This window comes from Alexandromys fortis, unplaced genomic scaffold (assembly GCF_014885135.2).
Source record: "Alexandromys fortis isolate MF-2015 unplaced genomic scaffold, M_Fortis_MF-2015_v1.1 scaffold_19, whole genome shotgun sequence".
NCBI classification, from domain to species: Eukaryota; Metazoa; Chordata; class Mammalia; order Rodentia; family Cricetidae; genus Alexandromys; species Alexandromys fortis.
In genome coordinates, this window is record NW_026067890.1 from 6,415,821 (window position 1) to 6,438,216 (window position 22,396).

Below are 22,396 nucleotides of genomic sequence, written 5' to 3' on the forward strand. Positions count from 1 at the left end.
AGAAGAATGGGGAGTTGAGAAAAGGAAGAGAAACAGGTGGAATCAACCGAATCCAAAGAAGGCTGCTTAAAGTAACTCAACTTTGTCACCTGACTCTTTCTCCTGGGGAGACCTGAAGGGTGGGTGTGAAGTCCTCTGGGTGCCAAATTCAACTGGAGGTAAGGGCACCCTTCTCCCCTCTAGTCCCTTGTGTCTTTCTGACCTCGGCCGATATTTATGTACGGGGAGGGGGGTGTCCTCCGGGCCAGGTGTCCTTAAAGGAGCGGTGTCGCGGAGAAGAGACTTGATCCCCAAGGGACATGGGAGGCGGAAGCGTCCTGCCTGTGCAGGTGCCGGCAGAGGCCGTTTCCCTGGGGCCCAGGTTGTCGCCCTTACCAAGTACTCGGCGCCCAGGCACTGCATGGTACACTCGGTAGCTAGGTCGGGGACTGGCAGCCTTGGTGGCCGCGGTGCACACCGGACAGAGGTGCAGCGGCCGGCCCAGGTGGCCCAGGCAGGGCGGGCAGGGCGCAGCGCCGCCTAGCGGCAGAGGGCGCTGATTACCCCCCTCCCCCCACTCCCCACTCCGCCCCAGGCCCGCCCTCTCCTCTGTCGCTCTCCTGGGAGCTTGGGTGGCACCCGCGCAGTCCGGGCTCCCAGGAAGTGCACCTGACTACTGTGCGCCAGCCGCGGGCTGTCAGGGCCTGGAGTAGGAAGTGAGGCCTCTGGGATCAACCCCCGAGGGCGGGGAGCTTGAAGGGGTGTGTCACACACAGGTAACCGGTGCTTTCTGTGTGCAGAACCCTCACCAGCTATTCTGTGACAAGCCTCTAGTTGCGAGTTGTTATCGAAGGAGGCTGGGGCAGGACCGGAGGTGGTGCTCAGGGAGACACGCTGTCAAGGGCTGTCAAGGGTGCCTACCGTTCCATCTGCTATTTCTCCAAGGCTGCAGTCTCTGCCCAGAGTCTTTCAGAAGCTTGAGTCTCAGGAACTCAACAGGGACAAAGTCCCCAGAGACCAAGGACTGACTTAGTCTGTGTGTGGGTGTGGGATGTGGGGTGGGGGTTCACTTCTCTCTTACTCTGCCTCATCACCTGACTTTACTGTGGGCATTCTTTGAAGTACCCCGGGTGTGTACGTCCCAGGTGACAAGAGTTTTTGACACTCGGGTGGGTACAAAAGCGCTGCCGAGGAGAGGAATTAAAAACAACTGCAGAGGACCTTCTCAATCTCTCTACCTTTTCATCCCCAGCTCAGCTACTGGCCCCTCCATGCCCTCAGGCTGCTAGCTCCCTGGTCTCCTACAGCACTAAACAGTAAAGCAATAGAAAGGGAGCAAGTCCAGCTTGTACAGCTAGTGTGCTTCTGTAAGTGAGGCCGTCCACGGTAGCAGGATCGACCCACCAGGGGCCATCCACACTCTTCAAGAAGACAGGCTCTCCCTCCTGAGCAGAAGCTATCAACTGTCGGCAGCCCAGCTCGTAGGCTAGCCAGTCAGTCTTCCCTCCATATGCCAGTGTTGACTGGTTTGTTCTTGCGAAGGTTTGGAGCAGGCAACCGCAATGACTCCAAGTTCCTAACTGCCAAGGACCCGGCGGTGTTTCAGGAGATATTATTTTGCCCTGGTCCTCCCTGGCCTCTGGCTCTTACAGTCTTCCCTGACTCCTCTTCCGGAATGTTCTCTGAGCCTTGTCGATGTAGTTAGGAGGAGGATTTGGGGGTGAATATCATCAAAATATTTTTGCAAGGCCGGGCGGTAGTGCTGGCACACCTTTAATCCCCACACTCGGGAGGCAGAGGCAGAGGCAGAGGCAGAGGCAGAGGCAGAGGCAGAGGCAGAGGCAGAGGCAGAGGCAGAGGCAGAGGCAGAGGCAGAGGCAGAGGCAGAGGCAGAGGCAGAGGCAGAGGCAGAGGCAGAGGCAGAGGCAGAGGCAGAGGCAGAGGCAGGCGGATCTCTGTGGGTTCGAGGCCAGCCTGGTCTACAAGAGCTACAAGTTCCAGGACAGGCTCCAAAGCTACAGAGAAACCTGTTTCGAAAAACCAAAAATAAACAAGTAAAATATTTTGCAAATATGTATAAAAATCTAAAACGGCAATACAAATATATAAAAAATAATCAAGTGGTGGGTAAAAGGGAATGACAGTTAATGGATCTCTGGTGTATGGGGTGGAAATCCTTCTAGGCTGCTCCTAACTCTCAGGACTTTCCTGAATGCAGGCTTCTCAGAGCGAGTAGCTGGAACCCGCAGGCCCGAGTTCACCTGTCCCTGCACTCCCCAAGCAGACAGTGTACTGCCCCAGAAAGACCACAGTTGAATCACAGCATCGGAAACAAGTTCTCACTGGAACAGATGGACGGAGAGGTTGAAACACACACTACATGCATATTTATATTTGCAGAGCTGGGTATGACAGTCACAGCGAGGCAGAAAAAACAATGACGAAACCAGAACCAAGAGTTCTATTAGGCACGGAGAACTTAACGATTAGAACGAACGCTTCCTGGTACCATTTAGTCACCGTGTGGAATAAGCGGGAGAGGAGGCGTAGCTGAAGGCGGCTGAGTGACTGGAGGAGCGGCAGAAGGTGCATTGTAACCGCTCTCTGGTCTCACACATTTGAATGGCCTGCGGACGTATGAATGGCTGGGTGAAATTCCCTCCTTTCATTCACCAAGTAAGTACGCCTGTCTCTCAGACGTCTCTTACTCAAACTTTGGATGGTACACACCGATCTCGAGAAACCATTTTTTCTTCCTAAGTGCACACTGAGAGACTGAGAGTTCTAACAGAAAGCTTGAGGCAGTCTTTTTTTTTTTTTTTTGGTTTTTCGAGACAGGGTTTCTCTGTGGTTTTGGAGCCTGTCCTGGAACTAGCTCTTGTAGACCAGGCTGGTCTCGAACTCACAGAGATCCGCCTGCCTCCTGAGTGCTGGGATTAAAGGCGGGTGCCACCACAGTCTTGAGGGCAATTGTTTGTGGTTTTCGAGCCCGGTCTTGAGGGGCGTTAGACCCAGAGATGATTACTGGAGAAAACACCTTGTGGCAGACAGGTTTTGGCATATCTATACAGTTATTAGTGCTGGAAGGTGCTTTCTTATGAAATATGCCAAGTGTTAGAGAGGGAGAAATTATTTACAAGGCACTTGGAAACCCCTCCTTTCCTGTGTCTTCCCCACTAATCAATCCCACCTATAATTTCCTAAATAGACAAAAAAAGTCTTTGAATCTATATTGAAGGAAGACTTACATTACAAATGACTCTGAAAGAGGACTCAGGACTAATAACGCCCTCATTAGCTATGGATGTTCGCTACCGGATCCCATTCGAATCGACGGTCTTGGCGGAGAGAAAGTCCGGTTTGTGGGGATGCGGAAGCGGCACACGGCTTGTGGGGGATGCGGAAGCGGCACACGGTTTGTGGGGGGTGCGGAAGCGGCATGTGAAGGGCAGGACTGCCACCTCCCAGTCACATGCCAGCTTCGTGCTGACCTCAGGCCTGTACTTTCTTTGTCCAGTTGGATAAACATCATGGCTGGCGGAGTCCATTTGTTTACTCTGAAAAGCGAGACTGCATTGGCATCTCATGACTGTTGGAAAACAAAGATACCATCTGCTTTGGCTTCTTACCAGATATCTCATAGAGATCTCAGTAATTTTAGTTAATATATGAGGACGTTTCTATAAAAACAGCTTACATTTGATTCCCTAAAGTTTTATTGCATTTGGCTATGTTTCAGTGAGCTTTTCATCGCTGAGATAAATAACGCACACAAACATCAACCTAACAGAGGAAAGATTTGCTTTGTCTTATGGTTTCAGTCCATCACGGTTATGAAGAGCCCGCTATGATGACCAGAAAGCAAAGAGAAAGAATCAGGGCTTTTCTCCTCTCCCCTCTTTGTTCCATCTGAGCTTCTGCCTGTGGTTCGAGAAGTCCACGTTCAAAGTGGGCTCTCTCCTCTTAGTCCTTTTTTGGAAGCACCTTCCCAGACATACCCAGAAGCATGCTTTTCCAACTTGCAGGCATCTTTCCCCTCCACCACGGTGGCAGGCAGGGTTAACTCGCAGGTCACCTGTGCCTTATTCTCCTCCGCATCCAACAGCAAGCCGTCCATTTGGAGGGAATGCGTAGAGCTGCAGAGTCAGGGCAGCCGCTAACCACCCCACCACTTGGCTCTGCCTTAAAAAGTCCTACATGGAGACCTTCTCAGGAGACATTCACTGAATTATCTTGAAGTTCGCAATTCATCAACATTTTTCTGTTCTTTGTGAAGTGAAGCCAAGAAGAAAAGAAGGGGGGCAGAGGCCTGTGTTGGCGTTCACAGAGGAAGACTCATTGTTGTAGATATGAAAACCTAGGTCAGCTGGAGAGCATGAGGCTGGGTTCCCTTCTCTCTGGCCTTCTTTGTAAAATGAGAATGGACAGCCAGATTCTACCTTTTCCCCAGCTCTGAAAACCTATGATTTAAAAACCCATGGTATTTGCATGAAAACTAAATGCCCAAAGCAATTAAATTACAGGTGGAGAAAAAAAAAGTGGGGGAGAGAGGACCAATTAAAACTAAGGCTTATTCTTTGAAGGAAAAATTCTAGAAAAGAAAAAAAGAGACAGGACTCTGGCGAGGTCAATGGAAAGGGGGTGAACTATGCATAAACCCTTATCTAGAAGATCTGTGCAGGTTCTCACCACAGCGACGGCAGTGCCGTTCCTCTACAATGCTATCTTCCTATAGCTCTATAGTGATTATTTCCCCTTTCGTCCATATCTGTGTTTTACACGAGCTATATTATAGCATGAGTCAATTTTTTTTCATAGATTGGCATCCTCCATCCTCCACGAGACTTGAAAAATCCTGTGAGGGCTAATGTAATTACCACTTTCTAACAGCAGATGGCACTGTAAGCCAGTGGCTGTGTTGTTAAAAAAACTAGACCATCTACATTTTTTTTCATGGATTCTGAGCTAGATATGGTCTCTTATCTATATTTCTGTTATTTACATATTAAATACTAATATTACAAAAAAGTCGAGGCAGCTCTTATACTCTATAGATGTTTACTTCAACGCTGTATATGTACTGTCAAAAGCTATTAAATAGATGGAGCTTCTACATTCTTTAAATTGTCTAGCGTATCTAACATGTTACGAAACTCAGCACTATTTGGGACTAGTTAAACGATGCCTTACATCATTGTCTAGGAGGATGTGAGTTTAGGCAAACTCAGCCTTGAGTCCAGACTCCAACGCGCGCCAGCTGTGTGAGTCGGGCCAAATTTAACGTATCCTGTATCAGCTACAGTTTCCTTGTCCCTGCCACGGCCAACTTAGAGTGAGTCTTGTTCTACGTCCACTATGTAAGTGGGCCCCAAGCAATCTCAGCAACTTCCTGATGGTGTTAAATGCTTTCTGGAAGATTTAGTTAACTAAGATATCAAACAGGCGCCTTCCATTTATAGTAAGTGGGTCGGTTTGTCTACGCTATTTAGTGAATTACTTTGTTGACTCAGGGGCAGCTGTGTTCATACGGGTCTCTTGGGGGGGCATAAGACCCCAGAGAGCTTGCTCATCATCTTTAATGCTGTGGCCTCAGGGCAGAACCTTCTGGAATGACGTTAACTTGGCATATTCCAGGGCTCCCCAAACATACCACTGTGAAAACTCTGCTCTAAAACATACTGCTGTTGAGGTCGTATTATCTGGCTCAGTCCTGCCGTGCGTGCAATATGCTGACTTTATCTATTAGGTAGTGGGAAACCAAACCTGTAGAGAGGAAGTTCCTCTGTCCTTTCCGCCTCCCAGCCTGTCACACATCTTCCGTTTGCTGTAGCTTCCAATGGGGGCGTCCAGGGCCAGGGAGGAAGTTCCACCCGCACTGTGAAATCGTGGGAGTTCCAGGCTGGTGAGCAGCTGTTCTGGAGAACCGAAGTTGATTTATCTGTTAACTGAGTTCTGCCCCTCCCTAAAGTTTACACGTAGACATCCCAGTCCCCCAGCACCTCAGCATTTGGAGATTTTTGTTGTTTGTTTGTTCTTTTGTTTGTTTCTTTATTTGTTTTCGAGACAGGGTTTCTCTGTGTAACAGCCCCTGGCTGCCCTTGTACTCTGTAGACCAAGTTGGTCTCACTCACAGAGATCCGCCTGCCTCTGCCTTCCGAGTGCTGGAATTAAAGGCGTGTACCACAATGCCTGGTTGAACCATTTCATTTTCTGAGTATTTATTTTTACTTCATGTATATGAGTATTTTGCCTGTATGTATGTATAGACACCGTGTGCATGCCTGGTGTCCATGAAGGTCGGAAGAGAGTGGTCAGATCCTCTGGAACTGGAGTTACAGATGACTATGAGCCACCAAGTGGGTGCTGAGAAATGAACTTGGGTCCTCTGGAAGAGTAGCAAGTTCTTTTAACCACGTAACCATTTCTCTTCCCTCAGAATGGTTTCTAAACAAGGACACTCCCTCCCCTTCTGTTAGCCGAGAGGATTAGTGAAGGATTTCCCACCCCTACCCTCTCTCCAGAGCCTCTCTCCATAGTTTGATGATTTATGATTTGTTTGCAAAAGCTTGCATCTAAAAATAAAAAAAAAAACCACACCAAGATATTGAAAGCTCTACTAAATATAAACAACACAAAACCAGGGCAGTTCTCCTGCTTCTTAGTATTGGACGCAAAGATGTTAGAATTAAATCTCACGTATGCGCATGAACGATTTGCAATATATTTGGGGGGCAGTTGCTTTCAGGCCATCTTGGAGACTGTAATGGCCCTTTTGTGCTGAGGCTTTGGCAGGCACCTCTTAACTGATGGGGGACAATAGGCTGCAAAGTCTGAACAGTGGACAATATCAGACGCTAGAGGGTCATGTTCTCACTGACTGATCCCATAGACAGAATATCCCTTCAGCGACATCGAGTGGCTTTAGGGACGCGGCAGGGGCATTTCACATGGCAACGCTGCAGAAGGGCTCTAGCTTGCAGCTGGTCTGCAAATGCAAAGGCAACACAGAGAATCAACGAGAGGGCTGTCTGTCAGGCCCGGCTGAGAGCTCCAGGTTCTGAGGTGGAAGGGTAGCTTCACACTTGGTGCTAGCTGGCACAGGCAGTCAGTCTCCTGAGGCGGGCTGGCTTCAGGAAAGACAGGAAAGGCAGCTGGAAATGCCGGAAGTCTGACCCCCAGCACCTGAAGTCCCAGCCCTGCTCCCTGGCTTCCACTCAGCTCTTTGGCCTCACAATTAAACCCAAAAGATGGAGCCAGCTAACTTTATGCAGAGCACATGGCCTCCCCTGCATTCTAAGGAGTTATTTACCAGATAGAGTGCGTGGTTGGTGAACTTTACCCTGCTAGCCAGAACCCCCGGCCTCCTGGGTAAACCTGCTTCTAATTGTCTAATTAATGAAAGGCGAGCCACGGTTTCTCGGCAACACGAGATAGAAGTCATCTTGTGTTATGTTTGAGTGTGGTTTTCTCTAGGAAAACGGGATCCAAAGTGAAACCCTCGTGGGAGCGAAAGAAGAGAGAATCAGTGTGCTAGAAATGAAATTCCAGGTTATGACAAGTTATGAGGAAAGAAGCCCCCACCGGGCCCGGAAAGATGAGCCTTGCCAAAGTGTGGCTACTTTCCAATTTAGCTGAATAAAAATGGGTTAATTTAAGATATAGGAGTTAATTAATAAAAAGTCTAAGGTAATAGGCCAAAGAGTATGCAATTATTATTAAGCCTCAGAATGGTTATTTTATAAGTGGCTTCGAGAACAGGAGGGTGGGAGAAAACCCGGTCCAGGGGGACCATCAGGCTGGAGACAGTTTGTAGCTACATCAGTGAGGACAAGGTTCAGTTCTGGGGAGCCACTTCAGGGACCTCAAGATCCTGTATATGACACTCGCAAGAATCCAGAATGTGTCATAAGGTGAAAGAATACACAAATAATAAATGAAATGAACTATTGATAGAGCAAATTTTCACATAGACACAAGTAGATTAAATTAACAGCAAACAGTAAGTTAAATAAATTGTAAACAACAACTACAGACAGAGAAGCACTGCGTGTTTCCAGTTCAGTCACAGTCCCCAAAGTGTGACTCATTCCTAGGAAACCTTGTGGATATAAATAGCAATGTTTGTTAAGTTCCTAGAAGATCCCGGATGAGCTTCCCAATGATGCAAAAATTCAGAGGAAACACACGACTATGGGACATAAATCCATCCGAATTCAAAATTAAGGAAGATATCATTATTTTCTGTAATATTTCCAAAATTCTTGTGTCTTTATCCCAAAGCATGATCACAAAAGCTGTGGGGGACAGAAAAACGGGCAACAGACGTGACCACTTCACAAAAGACACACGAACCTGTGGAAGCTGTGAACACGGAAGCGTCCAACCCCAGGATAGTTTGCTTGATTTTGGAGATGGGGTTTCGCTAAGTGGCTCTGGTTGGCCCCAGTGTGAGATCTCCCTGCCTCCGTGGGCTGAGACTACAGGTGCTGTCCGCTGCTCCTTGGCTCCAATTCCAGATTTTAAATGCAGATAACAGAGCTATCACATTTGTTGACACCTATACTTTAGCCATGACATCTCAAACTAAGGTGATCCAAATGCTGGCGACAGTGTGGGGAATAGGTGTGCTGAGATCCGGAAGGGACTGGATTGTGTGTCTCTTATGGACAATGCTCACCTCCCCACCTTCCTCTCTCCCCTCATCGACCAGTAAGAAGAGAGAATGGAATATCTGCTCTATCCTTTACTGGACCATTGACCAGCTCTCCAGGCCTCAGTTTTCTTATCTATAAATTGGCAGAACAGTACCTAATGCTTTGCTGAGGGAATTAAATGTGATTATCTGTGGTGGACTTACAACTGATACAACCAAGTGTTCAGTAATGCTAGCTGCTGTTGTTCTTACGTTTCCATTCTAACTGAATTTTTCTAATTTTAATTGTTTAACTTATAATTAATTTATAATTTAAATGGCAATTTTGCATATAAAGTTATGTTAAATATAAAATTACTTATATATAAAGCTGTAAGTAAATATAAAATACAATTTAGTTTATAATTTTTTATAAACTGATTTAAATCATTTTGGGGATGTAACTATAGACAAATGAATACACACTGTGAGTGGGCATGAAGCCCACCCTTGGCTGAGGAGTTATTGGCACTGAATAGGTTAGGATAGAGGAAAGGTCAGTTCTCTTCAAGGGTGTGACCCCGGGAAGTTGACTGTACTACAGGACAGGACACACCAAAGAGGATTTGGGCAACACAGACTGGACCCAATGGGTTTAAAGAGAGACAGGATATGAAGTCAAGTGGTTAGAAAGGCAGGAGTGGATTTGGGAGGAACTAGGGGAGGGAGGAAAATATCATCAAAATGTATCTAAATTCTGAAAGAATTAATAAAATATTATTTTAAATAATTACATTAATTTATGATGCCCCAGTGGCTATAAGTAACTAGAAAACAGAGTCAGATGTACATATATATCAGCAACCACCTCACCACTAAACAGACTCATCAGGTTGTATTACACACACACACTCACACACACATAACAATAATAATTAGAGAACAAGAGGCCGTGAACTTAGAGGGAATTAGGAGGAGGAACAGAGATGGTGGAGTGGAAAGGTCTAAATATACTACTCACATACAAAAGCCTAAAAATAGAATAAAATAAATGTCAAAACCTCCACGTTCATTTCACGATCTTGGACACATTTCACTTTTTAAAAATTCTACACATGACCAAGCTGAAGTAATTTTATGAACACAAACATTCTGGGCTCGGGAGATTGCGCAATCAGTGGAGCGCTTTGCAGGCGTCGCGACCTGAGCTTATTTTATTGATCACATGAGAAGCAGGCTCAGAGCACGTGCTTGCCATCACAGCGCCGGAGAAGGGGAGGCAGAGAGTGTCTGATGTGTTGGCCAGTCCATCAAGAACCCTAGAAAGCTTGAGCTTCCCCTCTGACCCCGCAGGCATGCACACCCGTATGGGCTTGTGTGTACATCACTCCCTTCAGACACACAGCGTAATTTTATGCATAAAATTTTTAGAATGAAAAATATCTATTCGTGATAATTAAAACCTGAAAACCCCACGAATGTCTTCAGAAATGCATAAATTACCCACAAAGGCGCTGTCTATTATGCACACATTTTTGAAGATGTCAGAGTATGATGCACGTTTATGAGGCAGGCCCAGTGAAAAAGCAGTTTTCTCGCTCGCGTCTACCAGCATGACTACCACCACCTAAAATAACACCGGAAGAAAAACCCTGGAAGGAAACTTAGTAACATGTTAATAATGGATCCCTAATGGAGAAACAATAGAAGATCTAAAGCCCTTCTCCGTTCACTTCTGTAATTCCCCGTTGTCTTTAGTAATGAGTCTCCCCACCCACACACGGCACCAGCTAAGGTCCCTGCTTGTACTGCGTGGATAAACGGAACAGCTCAGTTTGAACTGTTTTCTTTGGATAGAATGTCATCGTCAGATCAGGAGGCCCGCAATTGAAAAGTCTCCTATAAGAACGCGGAATGCTCTGAGCCTATGCCAGAACACAGTTTACTGGAAATGGGCCTTGGTGCGGGTGCAGATGATCAAGTGAGAGCAAACAGCATTTTTAGAGAAGGAGGGGAAGCTGGGTCTTGGTAGGACTTGCAAAAGTGCCAGAAATTCCAAAATCAGGGCAATGGATTCCAGAGCAGAGGCCACTATTTATGTGGGCAAAAATCCCACAAACCTTATCTCTGTAAAGAAGCGAGTGAGCTCTGGCTAGAACAGGCCACCACTGTTATTCTTGAGTTTGTATTATTTGTTTCAACCCCGAACCATTTAATGATTGAATTCAAACAATGTCGGAACCCTAAGACAGAATCCTATACTTTGGAGTTGTATGCTGGCTTTACTGGTGTTAGTACTAGATTGTCTAAGGGAGGACATGAGAGTCGCAGTGCCCACTCCTGCTCTCTGTGACAGGACTCTTCTCTGGTGTTGCCAGAGCTGCGGTTTCCGAAGAGGAAGATTTTGCCTGAGTTAACTCGGCTCGCTTCAGAGAAATCATTTTCTGGAGAACTTATGTTTCTTTCTTTTTTAAAAAAATATTTATTTATTTATTTATTATGTATTATTCTTTCTGCGTGTATGCCTGAAGGCCAGAGAGGGCACCAGACCTCATTACAGATGGTTGTGAGCCACCGTGTGGTTGCTGGGAATTGAACTCAGGACCTTTGGAAGAGCAGGCAATGCTCTTAATCGCTGAGCCATCTCTCCAGCCCCCAGAGCGTATGTTGCTTGACCAAGGCCACACAGCTGGAAAGCGGCAAAGTCGGGACGCGTGAGCCCAAGATGTAGGGTGTAACACCCTTTCTCCCCAATGCCAAACAGTTCACAGCTATGGCTTCACCGAGGCGAGCGAGGTTGCCCTGCACTGCTGTCTACTCCCAGCTTCTTCTCCTCAACTGAGCCAAGTCCTTCCACAGCAATAGCTATAAACCTAGCTCGCTTTTTAAATGGCTGCACTGCATTTTGTTACATGGAAATTTTGTTTACTTTTTTTTCATTTCTTTTTTTTTTAATGGTAGGAGTGTTTTACCTGTATGCGTGCATGTATGTAGGTGCTCGTCATGTGTGCCAAGAGCACACAGAGACCAGAAGGGGTGTCAGAGTTAGGAGCAGCCATGTGGGCACTGAGAAGCGAATCCAGGTCCTGACTAGAGGAACAGCGCTCTTAATTGATGAATCACCTCTTCAGCCCCCACTTTTTCATTTTATGTTTGTTTTTGTTTCTGTGGATTTTTTTAAAGTTTTTCCTTCCTTCCTTCCTTCCTTCCTTCCTTCCTTCCTTCCTTCCTTCCTTCCTTCCTTCCTTCCTTTCTCCCCTTCACACCCTTTCTTTTGAGATAGGTCTCATTGTGTGTAGCTCTAGCTGTCCAGGAACTCACAATGTAAACCAAAGTGACATTGAACTCAAAGATCAGTCTGCCTGGCAGATCTCTGTGAGTTTGAGGCCAGCCTGGGTCTATAGAGTGAGTTCCAGGACAGCCAGAGGTACACAAGGAAACCCTGTCTCAAAAAACCAAAACCAACCAATCAAACAAACAACAAACAAACAAACAAAAACCTCTCAAATCAGTCCGCCCCTTTCTCCTGAGTGCTGGGATTAAAAAGACCCTTACTCCTGGATTATCCCCCACCCCTTTTAAAGACAGCATCTTGCAACAAAGCTCAGGTTAGCTTTGAACTCACTATGTTTCTCAGGTTAAACACATGCTATTGTTTGCCTCAGTGTCTCAAAGTTCTGGAGTTTCAATCATGAGTCGCATGCACGGCCAAAGGTGAGAAAAACCGTTCTAGATAGTTATTGTAAATTAGAGATTTGTGTAATGCTTACATTACAAAAGAAACTCGATTTGATATGCTTTCAAATTTGATGGTTATTTTAAAATTTCCTCGAGAAGCATCTGAATAAACAAACGAAGTGGATGCTCTGTGCATCTTTGTACAATTGTCAGAGTTCTGATTTTAAGCTCGTGTTACTTCCAGGAGTCACTCTGTTCAGCTTTAATGTTTTCCAGAAGTCTACTGTGTGGAACGTGCAATCCTGACCTGTGGAACTGGAGAGGGGGCCAGCAGTTCACCGTACAGTAGGTACCGCAGTTCACGTATGTATAGCAGCCCACCAGGAACCCTGGTCAGCGCATGATCGCATGACTGGGAAGGCAGTCGACATTCGCGCTGTTGTTTCTGGGTTCTCCAGCACGTGATTCTTTCATGACTATTTCTTGTTAGGAACATTTATTGTTTATACTAAAAATAACAAGAGAGTTTAGCAACTCCTAACTGGATTTTAATAGACTGTTTGTCTAAGCACCGTGTTCTAAACGATCATAGTTATGTGAAGGTCAGTTTAGGGTCAAGTAATAAATTCTGGCCTATAAACTGTTAGCTGCACAAATCAAAGCTCCCGAAGTCCCTTGCTTGTTTCTGTCCATCTTTGTAATAAAACAGAGGCATCTTTCTATTACTGATGCTGGTTCCTCATAGAAATCCATTATTTGCTGTCCCAAAACCACTCTGGGGGAAGCTTAGGGAAAATGGGAGAGGATAGGCCGTGGTCTGCCAGCTTGACCTGTGAGACTTCTGCCCCCACAGCTCAAGAAGACCAAGCCGAAATAGAGCGTTTTCCCCCTCTCCTCTCTTTTGCTTCTCTGTCGTGTGTGTACAGGAGGGACAGTCCCCAGTGACTCTCCAGGTACTGTCGTCTGTCACAGGACTGTCCCAGAGAAGCAAAGCCCGCATCCAGCGGTTAGCTCAAGCACCAGGAGAGCTGGCAGATGGAAACGAGCTCCCAGATGCAGAAAAATGGCGCGTGATGCAAGCCTCAGTGGGGCTAGCGCTGAGCGGAAGGGGGCTAGCCTCGCCTTCCCATTGCACTTCTCTTGAGTCAGCCCTTGGCCATCCCTGGCTACTCCCTAGCTTCCAGCTTCCTCTGCCGCTGCTCCTTAGGATGTGTGATGAGGAAGACAAAGCTCTGACCCTAACCCAGGGAATTAGCCCTTTACAGCTCTGCCAACTCTAGCGAAAACACCAGCATGATCGTAGACATGATCGTAGACACGGTGGGGTCCTGACCGGTCCCCAGGCTTTGTGTGCAAGACAGAGCTGTTAGAAAGAGATATCCTCATGCAGCCGTGCAGACCAACATCCAAGACCTCAGGAGACCCAGCAGATAGGCTGTGAGGGCATGGGCCTGGGCTCCCTGCCACCTATACACGGTAAAGGGCTCACTTGGCAGAGACGTAAGACAGATCTGCTATTAGGCTCCACTCCTCACTGGACCTACCTGTCAAAGGGAAGGACACTACCACCCACTTGAGAAAGCATGGGAAGCCTAGCCGACACAGAGGCCTTTTCGACTCAAGTCACTGAATTTTCCTCTTGCCATTCTGTGCTCGCTAGACCGAGGTCAACGATCAAGTCGTCAAACTCAGACATCGGTCATTCAGAGCAGAAAACAAGGGAGTTTTATATCCTGTTGGGTCACATCCTGTTCACAGTGGCAGGAAGTGGGGGCCAAAGCCCAAGAGAGTTGGGAAAACATGATGTTTGCACGAAACATGTTCTGGTGTACAGTTCCGAACAACGCTGTGGATAAACCGTGGTTAGGGAAGCCCTAAAATTCTTGTCCAATGAAACTCACTGCAAGTTATTCATCTGTGTTGGACCTAACGTTATGCAAATCTTAAAAAACAAGAGCGTCTTATTGGCCATCTGAAAATGTATCACGTAAGCCATGAGTGTTGTCCCTAAAAATAGAGGTGCAATGTTGGGAATTCCTGAGGGACAGACAGTCCTTGGGACCACGGCATTACGGACCTTGTTCAGAACTGAGGATGTTGTGGTTCTTCTTGATGGGAAGGGATGTGTGTCAGGAGTCATGATGTAGGCCAAAGAACACTGCCTAGAAGGCAGTAGGCTTGTGCAGAATTGGGGGCACGTCGAACTCCCCGCTCATGGCGTAACTTGTCTTTCCTTTGTTTGGCGGTTGTCTCCTGTGACAGAAGAGCTTTTGCAGCCTTGGCTTCACCTTCATTGCTCTCCTGCCTTCTCATTTTCAGTTTCCTGTAGCTGGGGCAAGATGGTGACTCTGGGAATCTCCCACCTACTTCTCAAGGTGGGATGCAAGGGAAAGGGATTACTACTTCTTGGGATTAGGTGAATAAATAGCATCCTCAGGACACACCCGAGTGGCCCCTCTAGTTCTGGGCTTTCTAGTAATTCAGAACTGCTGTGCTTCCGAGTCTAGCTAGTAGGACTCAGAGTTTTGGTTGTTGGCCCCAGGAATCACTCTTTGAGAACTATGTGCTCAGAAAATGTCACTCGATGGTCCTTTTGATTTTCCTCCAGGTTTTTTTCATCTATGTGAAGTAGATGTGCTAAACGTGGACCACAGCTGGTGGGGATTTATATCTTAGGATCATCCATGTGTTTTGAGTGGAAAGGAAGCTCACAGGTAGATGGGATAAAGGCTTCATCTGTCATTGGAGATTTTAGCCGATAATCATTAAAAAAAAAAGAGATATAAAGGAAAGATCTAAGATTGACATAGAAATAGGTTTTAAATTATAACCACTTTACTATTACAACGCCGTGGCATTTCAGCCTGTATGCTGAAAGAAATGAGCGTTATAGCTAGCCGCCTAATGAAGACCTTGGGTAGAAAACCAACTGATGCGTGAGTTCAGAATCACTCAGATGTGTTCTCAAGTTCTGTATACGTCTAAAAGGCCCCGCTATCTGGCCAGGTCAGCAGGCAAAACTATGTGCTTCTGTTGTGTATACATGGCCTCTTTTCTGTTTTCACCTCACTGTTCCATTCTTTGGGAAGTGTGGGAGCGAAAGTTCCCCCTTGCCGACCTCCATAGTGCTTGCTGTAGGGCAGACAATGCGTTAAACTCTGGGCTCGCACCTCCTTGGATCCTGCTATCTGGAAGCAGGGGATATCATTGCTCTACTATGCCAGAGAAAGGATGGAGCAGCTGCGCTTGTTTTGTCTTACTCCGGGTTGCACTTTCAGGATGTGAAACAGCTAGAGCTTCCTAGAGCTTGTTGGATCTTCCTTTCCTCTTGCAGCTCAAGTTCTCTTGCTGCCTGTCACTGCTTTCCAACTCAGTTCCTCAGACAGATAGGAGTGCCACAAAACAATGTGTTCTAAAGTGGACCAAGTATTCGTCGGGCGGTGTGATCTCTGTCTTTATTTTTAGTCTGGCTTGGAAACTTCAGTTGATGATCACTGGTTTCTACAAGCTGAGACACTCATTACTGGACACCCCTGGTTACAGAATATAGGTTTATGTAATAGGAAAAGGTCTTTCAAAAATGTAATCCAGAGGAAGAGAAACGTCAGCAATTTCCGGATGTTTGGGTTCCCCTTTTTCCCCCCATGAACTATTTGGTTTCATGTGGGACTAAAAAAAACTGCCTAAGAGGACAAAAATAATTTCCTTTGTAGCTGTACCTCATAAAACGACAACGCATTGTGTTTTTTTTTTTCATGGAAAGTCTATTTCTAGAAAGAATGCGGGCCACTGTCAGGCTCATGAGTAATAACTATTTGGCAAGATGATGCTTGCCACAGACAATCACTCTGAGCCCTTCTTTGGAAGGTTTGGGCTTCTGTTTCGTTTTCATCATTTGTACATGCTCACCTGCAGCACACAAAACCCAGTTTATTAGAAAACCCAAAAGATACGTGTTCAGGGCTATGGGATCTCCTTTTAATTCCTAGATAATGACCCAGCAATTTAGATGCACCGAGTGGAGTAGAGAGAGCATCCCTCCTGACTTTACAAAAACCCAAAGCACAGGGAACTACAGACCTTTGCACGCTCAGGCGTCTTCCCCCATGCGAAGGTCTGTAGTTCCCTGGGCTTTAGGAGACAGAAATTGGGGTTCAACCTGAAGGTCAGAAAAGCAAAACAATCAGCCACTGGCTCTTACCTCTACCTCAGCCCCAAATGGCGATCCTGTTTCCAGGAATTTCAGAATGAGACTGACTGAGAGCTGTCCCTATCATTTTATAATCCTCTCTAGTTCTGGGATTAAGGGCGTGCACTGCTACTGCCTGGTTTCTATGGCAACTAGTGTGGCTACTGGGATTAAAGGTGTGTGTCACCATTGCCTGGTCTGTAAGGCTGGCTGGTGTGGTTGTTTTACTCTGAACTTGAGGCAAGCTTTAATAAGATACAAATGTGAGGCCGCTGCTTTTCGGAGCCGTGCGTGTTCTGCACAGAATTTTCTTGTGTAAATAAAGTGTGGTTTGGCTCAGATTGCCTCCAGCTTATTTGAAATAGTAATTTAACGGTCAGCTAAAGTAAGTTGAAGTTTACAGACCTGGAAAACAGTCATGATCATGTCTTGATTTGGGCTATACATTTTGTGAAAATAAATGAAAACACAATGAACCACATCTAACTTCCCTGGAGGAAGAAAGAAGAATGTATGATGTGTCCAAATGAGCCCCACACACATGTACCTGAGCTTCCATAGCTCGGCCCCGATATGGAGGAAGTACAGAAGGGGCTCCAAGTGAGGCTGGACGCAAGCTTTGTCTAATTTAGGGGAACGAGACTCAGAAGTGAGAAGATGCGCCAGATAAACTCTAGTCTTCGGAGCGCAGTGGTCTTGGATCTAAGTCATCATTGCTGCAGGTTTAGAAACAAGATAACATGCCAGATAGAATACTTTCTGTCCCGAGATTCCCGTGGATTCTTCCATTCTGATCTAATGTCTGAGCTAATAAAACAATCACAAACCAGCAGTGGCGTTAAAGCACGGGAGTCAAAGGCACACCACAAAGTCCTGGGTGCCTGCTCAAAGTTGCTTTGGTCCCAGTTCTCGAAATAGGAATGATTTATGCATTGACAGGTCCAAGCTTATAGAAGAGGCCTGCATATAATACTAAAAGCCAAGCCCCAAAGGATGAGTTCAGTTTTGTTTTTATTTTTTTAAACATTTTCTCTCTCTCTCTCTCTCTCCATATGTGTGTGTGTGTGTGTGTGTGTGTGTGTGTGTGTGTGTGTGTATCTGGAGTTTCAGACATTTGTGAAACAAGTTGGGACATGAGTTCCGGGAACAGAACTCAGAACCTCTGCAAAATCACTAAATGCTCTGCTTTTTCTTTTAAAAGACAGGGTTTCTATCCTGGAACTCACTCTGTAGACCAGGCTGGCCTTGAACACACAGAGATCCACCTGCCTCTGCCTCCCCAGCGCTGAGATTAAAGGTGTGACTCTCAATAAATGCTCCCAACGGCTGAGTCATCTCTCTGGCCCGTTTGTTCCTTTGTGTTGGGTTATTCTTCTTATGTTGTAAAAATCCTGATGAGTTCTTTATCAAATACATGATGTGCAAACACCTCCCTTTAGAATGTGGCTTGTCTTTTAATTTTCTTTCTCAAAGTTTATTTTAAGTGACTTAAAAATTATATGTGCCATTGGGGGAATCTTGTATTTGTTTTGATACATATATATAGTATAATGTTTATATATGTATATATAGTATGTACTATAATAGCAAATGTACTATACATCATATGCACATATATGCAAACATAATGCTATATAATATATATTATATATAATATTATATAGAGAGTATAATGTTTACAACTGGCTAACCATATTTATCCCCTCAAACATTTACCATTTCTTTAAAGTGAATCTTTTTATTTTTTTGGACTGTGTAATACATCTTTTAATTTTCTTTTTTTTTTTAAAAAAAATTTATCATGTATACAGTGTTCTGCCTGCATGTATACCTGCAGGCTAGAAGAGGGCATTAGATCTCATTACAGATGACTGTGGGCCACTGTGTGGTTGCTGGGAATTGAACTCAGGACCTGCAGGCTAAAGAGCAGCCAGAGCTCTTAAGCACTGAGCCATCTCTCCAGCCCTCTTTTAATTTGCTTAATGGCTCCTTTGGAAGAGTAAAACTTGATTTTGATGTAGCCCAACGTAACTCTTAGAAATTTACTGATCATTCCTTTGGTGTCACATCTAACAAATGTTTACATAACCCAAGGTGACAGAGTCTATTTATTTTCTAGAAGTTTTTTAGTTTTACAGTTTAAATCTTGGTTATGATCCATCTTGAATTGTATATGGTGTAGGGCCAGGGCTTCCTCTTCCTCCTCCTCCTTCTCCTCTTTCCCCTTCTCTTCTTTCTCCTCCTCCTTTTCTCTTGTGAATGTATAATTATCCCATTCATTGCACGATTGATACAGAAGCGGTTACTGGATCAGGAGTCACATGACACCGTGGTATGGGACATGTGGTGACTGGCAATGAAACCACATCTTTTTTTTTTTAATATTTATTTATTTATTATGTATACACTATTCTGTCTGTGTGTATGCCTGAAGGTCAGAAGAGGGCGCCAGACCTCTTTACAGATGGTTGTGAGCCACCATGTGGTTTCTGGGAATTGAATTCATGACTTTTGGAGGAGCAGGCAATGCTCTTAACCATTAAGCCATCTCTCCAGCCCATGAAACCACATCTTGAGCATCAGCTACAACGGTGTCATAACCTGGCTAAAGTTATACAGTTCCCTGCCATTCTCTAAGAACTATGCCCTTGGCATCAGCTAAACAGGCAGGCTGAAGGCGGCATAGGATCCATGGCCCTGCGCCTTTCTCTTCTTCCACAGTAGCACTGCTCTCTGCTGCCCCCTAGGGACGCAGTGTTGCCTCCTCCAGCAGGGAAATTACCAGGTTGCCTGGGCTGCGCAGTGACTTCAAGGTCATCCCAGATAATATAATAAGAGCTTTGTTCTCAAATAAAAGATTTAAAAGGGCTGGGGGGGGGGTTACAAAGTTTGCCTAACATGTGGGGGGCCAGAGGTACAATCTCCAGTACTGAAACAGAAAAGAAAGAAAAAAAAGTAAGGAAAAACAGAGTTGTGACATCAAAACTACCTTTCCTTCTTGGTGCACATTTTTTTTTTTTTGCAGACCATCCTTCTAGAGCCTTTTCTGTCTCACCAAGCCACAACACTAAATCCAGAGTCTCTGCTCAGTGGACCCTGACAGAAAACAGGGCCTGTCTAACTTCATTCCATAATCTTAATATCCGTTCCCAAACACATTCCTAGAATCCTGTCAGTATAGGTTGGAAAAGTCATGTACTTCTTTTGGAGTATAAATTCACCTTTACACGGGTCACGCTTTGTACCTCATCTTTGGGACTTGAATTTAGGAATTTAGCAGCAATGAAGGCAACAAGGAGGAACTTGAGGAGACTCAGAAGTGTCTAAGCCAGGTGACAACCTTAGGGTACTCCGTTATGATTTCCTCAGGCAACATAGGCCCAAGTTCTCTCTGTGGGACTGAGAGGAGGGGCTGCCCTTACTGGCAAAGAACACTCATTTAGTCCCTATTTTGTCTAGGAGGAAATTCCAGCTCAGCCATTTGAAGGACTGTCTTGCCCCGGAGTTGTATGGCCTAAGTCATTGAGAGTCTCATTGCGAGTTGTCTCTAAGAACTACCTAGGTAGCCTAATCACCCATCGGCCTCAGCAACTGGTAGCAACCCTCCGCATTCCCTTAGGTCTCAGCTCTGGCTCCAGGGCTCCTGGGTGAGCACGGAGCCTGTTTCCAGAAGTCCCAGTTCCTAACTCACTGCTCCTGCCCACGCCTCTGGTTTCTGTTGCTCTAGGGTTGACATCTGCTCTCTACTTTACCAAAGCTTCTGAGGAGAAATACAAAGCTTGGTGTCCCGGGAAATAAGGGGTTGAGGAAGATGCAGGGAGCATCATACAGTTAAGTTTCAGTCCCCGATCACACTGTTGTGGTGATGAGGTGATTATATGGCTGGAATGCCCTTTCTTCAAATGCGTAAACATTTGACGTATACAAGGCGTCTAGAATTTCCCCCAGTACCGGGCGATATTCCTCCCTCCATGCCCTTGCCAGCCGTGGATGCGAAGGCTGGTGTTTGGAAGTTCGTAAGTGTTACAGTCTATGTGACTCCGCTTCTGGCGCTAGACCTTGTGTGTGACTTGAGGAGATGGGCTGGCGTCCAAAGGAAACAGGGATCGGTGGTGAAAAGCTGTATGGGCGGCTTGCTGGCTCTGCTCCCGCCGCTGGGCCACCTCAGCTAAGCTGCCAGGCGACTTTGGGTTTCCCTGAAGCGTTTGGGAAGGCTGGGCCTGGTTTCCAAAAAGAGTTCTTTCTCACCATTTTCCTTGCTGGGCGATTAGCAATTCTGCCCTTCCCACTAGGGCTCATATGCATTGGATGACTAAGGGGTGCACGCCAGTCTGTGGTGCACGTGAGAGAGACGGCCGTGAGTCTGGGAGGGTCCCACACACTCCATCTTTGAGAAGGATCTATCAGTCCAGCGCCCCGGGCTGTGTTTGCTAAGCCCAGAAGGAAGAAGAAAGCATTCTCTGCAAGCTACTAGAGAAAAAAGCGAAACCTCACCCTGCAGCCAGTCACTCCATTCTTTCCTTTGATATCCTTCCTGGAATGCCTGTCTGGTCTACTCTGTCCTCCTGACGAAATCCCACTGACTCACGGAAAGCCATCCCATCTTCTAGGAATCGATTCACCCTTTGTCCCCAAACCCTTGTTCCTACAGCTTTGTGGTCCTATCTTATCCTAGTGTGTCAGACTGAGCTGCTTAACTGCCTAAGTGCAGGAGTTAAAAATTAAGAAAACCAGCCTACAGTCCACAACCCCAGAGAATCTAGACAACCAAGAGGACCCTAAGAGGGACATACATGGATCTACACAGGAAGGAGAAAAGACAAGATAACCTGAGTAAATTGGGAATGAGGGGCCAAGAGAGAGGGCAGAGGGGGAGGGGAAGGGAGGGAGGGGAGTAGAGAAATATGTATAGGTCAATAAAAAGGGGGGAAAATCAAAACAAAACCCTTTAACCTTAGCACATAGGGTGGGGCTTAGAATGTAGGAATAACAGTGATATCTTGATATATTATTACTCATTATTTAGTTAGCAGGTGCCGGGCATATTGCTGGGAGCTCCTGTTGGTAACATCATTGAATCCCCACCACACTTTTATGGGAAACTGTTGGGTCTTATTGTAGGTGTTGGGTGGGGTGTATTGAGCTTTTATTACCTGCTCGAAGTCCCATGGGTAGTCAAGGTGGAGCTAAGATTTAACCCAGACTGCACCACATTTAAAGGACCACCACTTTCACCATAAGGCTATAGCATTTCAATAAAGTTTTTGAATGCATGACTGGATCTCTGGTGATGCAGAGTCAATCCTTCTCCTACCCCGAGCCCCGTATCTCAGGCAGGAGGGTTTCATACTGTGGACATTGGATAGTGTGATGGTGACTTTGGCCCAGCTTCCTCTCTTGTTCACGGCATCTTTCCTTCTATTTGGGAAGGCGGCAGGGTGGGGAGTGCCAAAGGTCTTCATGGTATGCTCAGATATGCTTAGAAAAACACCCATCTCAGCATCACGTAGGCATTCTGTCATGGCCTGAGTCATGGCTTACTGTTAACCCTGCAGGCTGGTGATGTGAAGTGAGGAGCACACTGGCTGGCGTTCATTAGTCTTAGAGGACCATCAGAGGACCATTCATTAGAGGACCAGGAGGATCTTCCCCCTGCTTTCCCTGTGGGTCCATATGTGATGTGGAAGGATTGGGGGATAGGGAGTATATGACGAACTCTGTCTCCTTCTCTTTTCCCAATTACAGATAAGAGAAGACACCTGGCCTGCTCTATGGATGCCATTACAAAGAGAATCAAGTATCAAAGGATACGTCTGAAAGCATGAAGGAAGTTGGCATTATTAATGACATTTCCCTTTCTTTCTTTCTTTTTTTTTTTTTTCTTTTTTTTTTTTTTTTTTTTTTTTTTTTTTTTTTGG

The 22,396-nt window shown here is 45.9% G+C and overlaps 1 protein-coding gene and 1 long non-coding RNA gene across 3 annotated transcripts in view; one reads left to right on the forward strand and one right to left on the reverse strand.

Annotated features, from left to right (window-relative positions):
* Nucleotides 1–530, reverse strand: part of Slc44a3 (solute carrier family 44 member 3) — a 66,793-nt gene extending 66,263 nt beyond the window's left edge. For both annotated transcript variants that reach the window (XM_050134256.1, XM_050134177.1), the window contains exon 1: nt 376–530. In XM_050134256.1, coding sequence (XP_049990213.1) covers nt 376–402 — 27 coding nt within the window. In that variant the 5' untranslated portion in view covers nt 403–530. The remainder of the gene's footprint in view (nt 1–375) is intronic.
* On the forward strand, nt 15–22,307 carry LOC126496818 (uncharacterized). The gene is made up of 4 exons (XR_007590457.1): nt 15–158; nt 2,198–2,655; nt 12,566–12,638; nt 22,224–22,307. It is a non-coding gene; the product is annotated as an uncharacterized lncRNA (long non-coding RNA).
* Nucleotides 22,308–22,396: the final 89 nt, after the last annotated feature.